This window comes from Barbus barbus, assembly GCF_936440315.1.
Source record: "Barbus barbus genome assembly, chromosome: 37".
In the NCBI taxonomy this organism is placed as follows: Eukaryota; Metazoa; Chordata; class Actinopteri; order Cypriniformes; family Cyprinidae; genus Barbus; species Barbus barbus.
The window spans coordinates 4375159-4382259 of NC_136715.1; the positions used below are offsets into that span (position 1 = coordinate 4375159).

Below are 7101 nucleotides of genomic sequence, written 5' to 3' on the forward strand. Positions count from 1 at the left end.
CCCCCTGGTGTTTCGGGGGCCCTTCGCAGCTTGAGTATTCTGTGTATAGGGAGGATCGTCTCTGATTAACACAGTAAATTATATGCATTTTGATTTCTTCTCAGATTTTTATTTGCAATTACACTGAAGATATGCATCTGACTTCCATAGTATTTTTTTTCCATAATATGGAAGTCAATAGCTTCCGTCAACTTTTTGGTTACCCACATTTTTCTAAATATCTTCTCTTGTGTTCGACAGAATAAAGAAACACCGAAGGTTTGGAAATCTTGAGGGTGAGTAAATGATGACAAAAATTTTATTTTGGGTTAACTGTCTCTGACAGTAAATTATGTAGATTTTGATTTCATCTCAGATCTTTATTTGCAGTTGCACTGAAAATCTGTGTAGAAACAATTTTCACATAATCATTATTTAAACTTTGAAAAAAATATATATTTTTACGGTGTAACCTTTTGATATCCCAGGAAAGAAAGAAAGAAAGAAAGAGTAACTAGTCGTACTGCATGAAAGAAGATGTGAGGATTGCAGGAACGTATGGGCTCTATTCTTCTTCTTCCCATCTCTGGTTATTCCGAGGCTTTCCTTCATCAAAGAGTGTACTAAAAACCAGCAGGCAATGGTTGGAATTGTTCCAGTATCCATGGAAACAAATCTAGCTCGTGGGCAGGCTGTGGGTCTAGAAGGAAAAAAACTACAGGAAATGACCTAACAAAGATTCTCTCCCCTACGATTGCTTCCATTTTCCAGTTGCAGGGAATGAGTAATGCTTGGACAAGAAGTGTTTTCTTTAAAAAAAAAAAACCCGTCTATTGTGGGCTTCCAGCAGCAGACGGCTGTTTCGGTGTTTGCTACATATGGTCTTCATTTCCCCAATGAAAGAGCCTCTATGTGCATGTGTTCCACTGAGTTTAGGTCCAAACTCACACAAGGGCTTCATGAGATTGAATACATTTTCTGTCAATCTGATGTGTCTCCACCCACTCTGACAAACTGCCAAACTCCAAACTAATCCAAACACAAGCTCTTAAAGCCTCCTCAGATTAAGAATGCATATAACACTAATCATATAGGGACTAATTACATCCACCCTTCAATCTAAAGACTTGTGTTTTCATTCTTAAGCACGGTTTCATTCATTTTTTGAGTGGCACTGCTGTTAATGTTCTTGTACTGATGCAGATGGGATATGATCTGCGAACACTGCTTTGCTTCAGCATCAACATCTGCTCAACCAATGAGTGTGGAGCATCTGTTTTTCTGACCAATGGTAAACAGGGAGAGTTTTTGAAAATCCATGCTAGTGGTGCATTTTTTTTTTTTTTTTTTACATTGGATGATCTCTTAAAAAATAAAAGTTTTTATTGGCATCTATGGTTCCATGAAGAACCTTTAACGTCCATAGAATCTTTCTGTCGCACAACAGGTTCTCTATAGTGACAAAAAGGTTCCATTCATTATAAAAATGTTGTTGAAGGAAAAATCTAAATTTGTTCTTCACTCTTAAAAATAAACGTTCTAAAAGGGGATTTTTGCACTGATGCCATATAAGAACTATTTTTGTTTCCTGAAGATTAAACATTTCTGATAAGAACCATTTTTTCTTAGTGTGAAGAACATTTTAATCTTTTGTGCAACAGAAAGGCAAATATTTTTAAGAGACTGTGGAACCACTGAGCACCCCATTTTGTAACCTATATTTTTAATAGGATGAACCACACTCTATTATTTTACCCAGAATGCCTAATCCAAAATAAAAGTGATCCAGGCATGCATTCACAAGATTTGCACAGCAAGAAAATTAGCCAAATTTCAAAATAAATGAGAAAGATTTTGAAAATGTTATAGCAGCAAAGATTGATATTCCTCTCTAGACTTCATCAGAGTACACCTGAAAAGTAGTATGCATGTTGTATCATAATGTTTTGTACCCAAGTTGTGAAAAAAACTACACCTCAGCTCCTTAAGAAAAACTAGTCTGAATAAAGCTTTAGTTTCCAAATCACTGTTTTAAGCTTCTAATGGGAGTCAAAGCTGAGGTTTAAATCAATGGCCTAGTACTGCGTACTCCATCTGATAAAACAAAGACTACATGCTGACCCCTCACAGAGCACAGCATAGGCCCACACCATCTGTGACCACCAAGTGGGCTTTGTTACCACGGTATGGCAGATCTGATGGGATTCAGATGGGGAGGGGAGTCTTTATCTCAGTGTGCTCAAAGGAAAATCCTGAGGAAAGTTCCACCGCTATGGACATTTCTGACTGAGAATATCTTTTGGTTACTGAGGAAGAATATCATTTATAGTTTAGTATACTAGAGTACTTACTTCTTTTGAGGAATTACAGATGTGAGGGAGGTTTTGACCCCTTGTGCAACAGGTAGGCTAGTCTTCGTGTTGACCATATGGCTTATCTTTCAAGCCATAAATCAGATGGTTATCTGAGATGTTTGATGGTGTAGAATAGTCATGTTAGCATCTCCGTGTGACTTCTCATTATGAATGAAACAGCTGCCTGGTGCGTCTCCATCTGGGACACAATGGCCTCTGAATACAACATGCTAATGAAACTGTGGCTGTAAACAAAGCCCCCAAAGAAGCTGAAATGCAGACTAGGAGGCAGCTTCCACACAAAACAGTTCTCAAGAGGTGACGTCAAAGAAAGGTCAAGGGAAATAGTGAACGATCAAAAAGAAAGGGAAACAATGGCAACCAAAACCAAATATAGCACACAAATATGCCAGTTCTTCCTCAAAAGAGAAAGAAAAATAAAGAATGTCGCGTTAATGAATTTACATATTCATATTATTACTAAAAAAAATCTAATTTACACAAAGAGAAATAATATAAGGCACCAAAACAAACAAAAAAATGCCATAGATGTATATTTAAGTCACCAGAATAGCTTAAATCCATCCTGATCTTTTGGATACTCATATGAGCATTTTTAAAAGACCGGGCGAAAGATAAAATTAAATATTCCACCAATAAAACAAGACAAGTGGGGCGGGGCTTCATAATATAATTGACAGCAGCCTCTCCAATCACATCGAAGAGCGGATTTACGTGAGCAAGCTCCTGTCCAATCAGATGTCAGCGAGGTTGGCGCTGCTCTCGACGTGCTTTCAGTTCTCAGGTTCAGTCCGTTTTGATTCACTCTTCCTCCCGCGTCCTACCTCACTCCACCGCTTCTATCGCTTTTCTGTGAAACATCTCTATAAAGCATCATGGCTGATACGACCACCGCCCCGGAGATCACCGCAAAGGTTAGTTTGCTTGAAAATATTGCATTTGAAGAAATTAGACCTACCTGGTAATTAAATAGAGAAAAAGCGACCAGTCAGTGAGAGGTTTTATCAGCGATAAATGTTATTCTTATCGAGAAAATGTTAAAATAGTGTTCTTCAGCATCTTTTTTCCGTTAATTCACAGTTCGCGCCGAATCGTGTTTAAATTAATGATTGAATAAACAACCGTTACGCGCGTTCCATTCAAGAATAAGTCATAAAAACCTCTTTGAGGACTGAATTCGGCATTATATTCCCAATGTAATCATATCCTGTTAAATTGGTGAACCATCTGCCACACTATTTTTTTTCTTTCTTTCTTTGAATGTGTGTGTGTGTGTGTGTGTGTGTGTGTGAAGTCAAGCCTCTTGATCTCTGCCGCTCGAATAGGCGGGAATATCGCCGCCGCGTGCTGTAGTCATTCGCGCCAGTCTCTCGAGCACGTTGTCTTGGCGCGCGCTCTGCCTCCTTTTGTTTCCAACCCGGTGCGCGTTCACGTTTCCTACCGGTGAATAAAAGGGGCAGACGGCTGCGAAATGACCTTAAGTGACCTCGGCATGTGTGTCGGAACAATAGTTAATTCACGAATTGATTGTCTCTATAATAGATCTATTGTGGTGCAGATTTCAGAGAAAAAAACAGGCAACATTAGAAAAAAAATATCAATCGGATTCATTTTTTTCCCCTTTTAAACAGCAGTTCCTATTAAACATGCAACCTTTTCTGACATAATTTCATATTAGTACACATTGAGTTGCGATTTACATGACCCATTGTGCCTACATGATGCTCATTCTGACAAAATTGATAAATAAAATGATGGCATAGTTTCTAAAAGTGTGTTTAAAGGCAAAACCTGAGGTGGTTTTCGTGTTGGTTTGTCATTTAATGTATTTTAAAAGGCAGCTGGTGTGTGGTCTGTGGCTCATCTGTGTGCGTGGGTGGGGAAGAAACTCAAGGAAACAAACTTTCCCCTTTACTACCTGTGAGATACTCTCACGCTGTGTTGTTTATGTAGTTGGAGGGGGTTTATTTATTAACCGATAAACGTCTGCTTCATTTCAGGACTTGAAAGAGAAGAAGGAGGTGGACTTGAAAGAGAAGAAGGAGGTGGTTGAGGAGGCAGCGGAGGCTGCAAAGGAAAACGGCAACGACGACGCACCTGCCAATGGAAATGGAACAGTAAGCGTTGAGTATTTCCCAGCAGGCCTTGTGGCTTTTGTCCCCGAGTACCCGCTCGCCGCGCAGGTGTTGGAGGGCCCCCTCCCCCTCTTTCATCGTGCTGCTCTTTGTTTAGGGTTCGAACTGACTGACACAGATGCATCTTATACGACAGCTTCGAGGCTGTGCACATGGCTTTTACATAACTGACCTTCCCGAAAACTTTGAAAATGATAGTAATGATGCTTAATCGCTGACTTTGCTCGTAAATCCCCTAATCATCTGGTGATATAACAGATTTGGTATCGGTTTCACTCATGGTGCTTTCTCTGCTTTAGACTAACGGTGCTTCACACAAGGAAGAGGAAGCCCATGAGGACGAAGAGGGTGGGGATGATGATGAGGAGGGTGAGTTTGACTTTGCACATGTTATCATTGCATAAGTTACTAGTACAGAAACCGGTTATTGACACATCCGTTTGGCTTTTAGCAGCAGGAGAAGCAGAGGAGGAGGAGGAGAACGGTGCTGAAGAAGAAGCAGACGGGCAACCCGTGAAACGTCCAGCTGAGGAGGAGGTGGGTTTGGCTTTCAGATGCATTTCACAACATTTCCGTCATCTTTACCTCATCTAATCTTGGCTCGTCTGCTTTCAGGAGGCAGTCGAAACAAAGAAACAGAAGACAGAAGAGAACGGCGACTCCACAGAGGCTGAGGTCAAAGCCTAAAGCTCTCACCGCCCTTCAGTAGCTCTGTCTGTATGGTCAGTTTGACCTAGTAGAGTTTGTGCTTTCCTGTATATTTCACAGACCTTCTTTTCGCCGCCACAAGATCGTTTTTATTGCACTGAGGCCCATAACATCATGACCCTGTCCCCTTTTGTAAGACCTTATTTATTGGTATAGGACCAACATTAGAACCCTGTAGTAAAAGAAACGATGTTTATTTGAGCAAACGTTTAACAAGCACACATTCTACTCTGTTATTTGACCAGCGGATGTACACACAAGCAACTGAAAGCCTAAAGTTCTGTCATTTTCATGGGTGACATTTTTCTGATCCACTAAAGACCAAAGATGAGTTTTAAGCAGGGGCTAATAGACAATGTTTAACCTGGTTGTGCTGCTAGAAGTTAATCCCTCGCTTTGGCAGATCAGTTAACATAACAGATGGCTCATATAAATGAGAGGGATTCCTTAGTCAACACATCGCCTGCCCTCTTAACATGTTAATTAACCCCTTTTTAAATCTTGAAGGTCTTTTGTTCCATATGCATTTAAAAGGATTGTATCTTTCTATCCTTATGTACAGTTTTGGGGGTTTTGTTTTATCATTGTGTTTTATATGGGAAGTGCAGAATGAAAAAAAACGAAAAAAACAATCTATAACAGAACTGTATGCTGGTACTGGTGTTCTTTCAGTCCTTCAAGCTAAACTTTTTTTGTTGTTGTGTTTTGGTTGCTTTTTGACCACTGCTTTGTATAGTTTGGTTCAGGATTATAAATAAAAAAAAAACCCAGTCTTGTCTTTTTAAAACCAGTGCCTCTTGGGTCTTTTCTTAACGTTGTGTTGGGGGTTGTGAAACCTTTTTTTTTTTTTTTTTTAAAGCTGTTTGAAACAAGATTGGACATGCACCAAGTATGTGCAAGAGGACTGACCTCAACTGAAGCTCAAAAAGTAAAAGTACCTTCTTGCAAAAAGGGTAAAGGAATAGTTTGCCCAAAATTAGAAAGTTGCTAAATGTTTTACTCCCTTCATGGGAACAGATTTGGAGAAATGCAGCATTACATTACGTGCTCACCAATGGATCCTCTGCAATGAATGGGTGCCGTCAGAACGAGAGTCCAAATAGTTGATAAAAACATCCCAGTAATCCACATGACTCCAACCCATCATTAATATCAGTCATGAGAAAATATAAAGACATCTTTAACTTCAAACCGTTGCTTCTGGCTAAAATACGAGTCTTCTATTGATATTTCATTCTCTAGTGAAAATCCAGAGGGAAATATGCACAGATAACTGTTTACAAGCCAAACAGTTCAAAACAAATATGAATTTTGATGTGAGAGGCCAACAGGGGACACAATTATGGGCTTGAAGTTAAAACGCCTTAACGATGGATTTGTTTCTTATAAAAATGCAGCTTTTGGTTTCACAAGACGTTAACTGATGGACTGGAGCGGTGTGGATTAAGACGTTTTTACCAGATGTTTAGTCTCTCAATCTGACGGCACCCATTCACTGCAGAGGATTCATTGGTGAGCAAGTAATGTAATGCTAAATTTCTCCAAATCTGTTCTGATGAAGAAACAAACTCAACTGTATTTTGGATGGCCTGAGTAAAATTTGTATCAAATTTCCATTTCTGGGTGAACTACTCCTTTAATAGGGTCAGTTTGACCTCCATTTGAGACCCTAATGCGCCCCCTGCTGGTTAAACTTTCCACCCTCTGATCATGTATTTACTAAAAACTACACCAGTCTTCTTTTGTACGAACGACACCTGCAGCAGAAAACCTTCGTCGTGTGACAACTGTTTAATTCTCAGAGCATTAACCTGTACAATGCAACTTACATCAGTTTCCTTAGTGGAAGATATCTGTACATGCTTGTGTAGATTACACATGACTGAGGAAAAGAATGTGATTAT

The 7101-nt window shown here is 39.6% G+C and overlaps 1 protein-coding gene across 2 annotated transcripts; it reads left to right on the plus strand.

The window, feature by feature from the left end:
• The first annotated feature begins 2878 nt into the window (after positions 1 to 2878).
• On the plus strand, positions 2879 to 5988 carry LOC306856908 (uncharacterized protein). Of its 2 annotated transcripts, none has more exons than XM_079396455.1 (5): positions 2879 to 3268; positions 4355 to 4471; positions 4789 to 4858; positions 4944 to 5026; positions 5105 to 5980. In XM_079396455.1, exons 1-5 carry the CDS (start codon positions 3230 to 3232, stop codon positions 5174 to 5176), a joined length of 381 nt encoding a protein of 126 aa, XP_079252581.1. In that variant the 5' UTR covers positions 2879 to 3229; the 3' UTR covers positions 5177 to 5980. The 2 variants fall into 2 exon arrangements, with proteins under 2 accessions (XP_079252581.1, XP_079252580.1); XM_079396454.1 differs by having other exon boundaries at positions 3051 to 3268; positions 4941 to 5026; positions 5105 to 5988.
• The last annotated feature ends 1113 nt before the right edge of the window (positions 5989 to 7101 follow it).

Coding starts and splice junctions, on each gene's coding strand:
- LOC306856908 (XM_079396454.1), top strand. CDS start 3,230: ATGGCTGATACGACCACCGCCCCGGAGATCACCGCAAAG. Junction 4,859..4,940: donor TGGGGATGATGATGAGGAGG/GTGAGTTTGACT, acceptor TTTGGCTTTTAG/CAGCAGGAGAAGCAGAGGAG. Junction 5,027..5,104: donor AACGTCCAGCTGAGGAGGAG/GTGGGTTTGGCT, acceptor GTCTGCTTTCAG/GAGGCAGTCGAAACAAAGAA.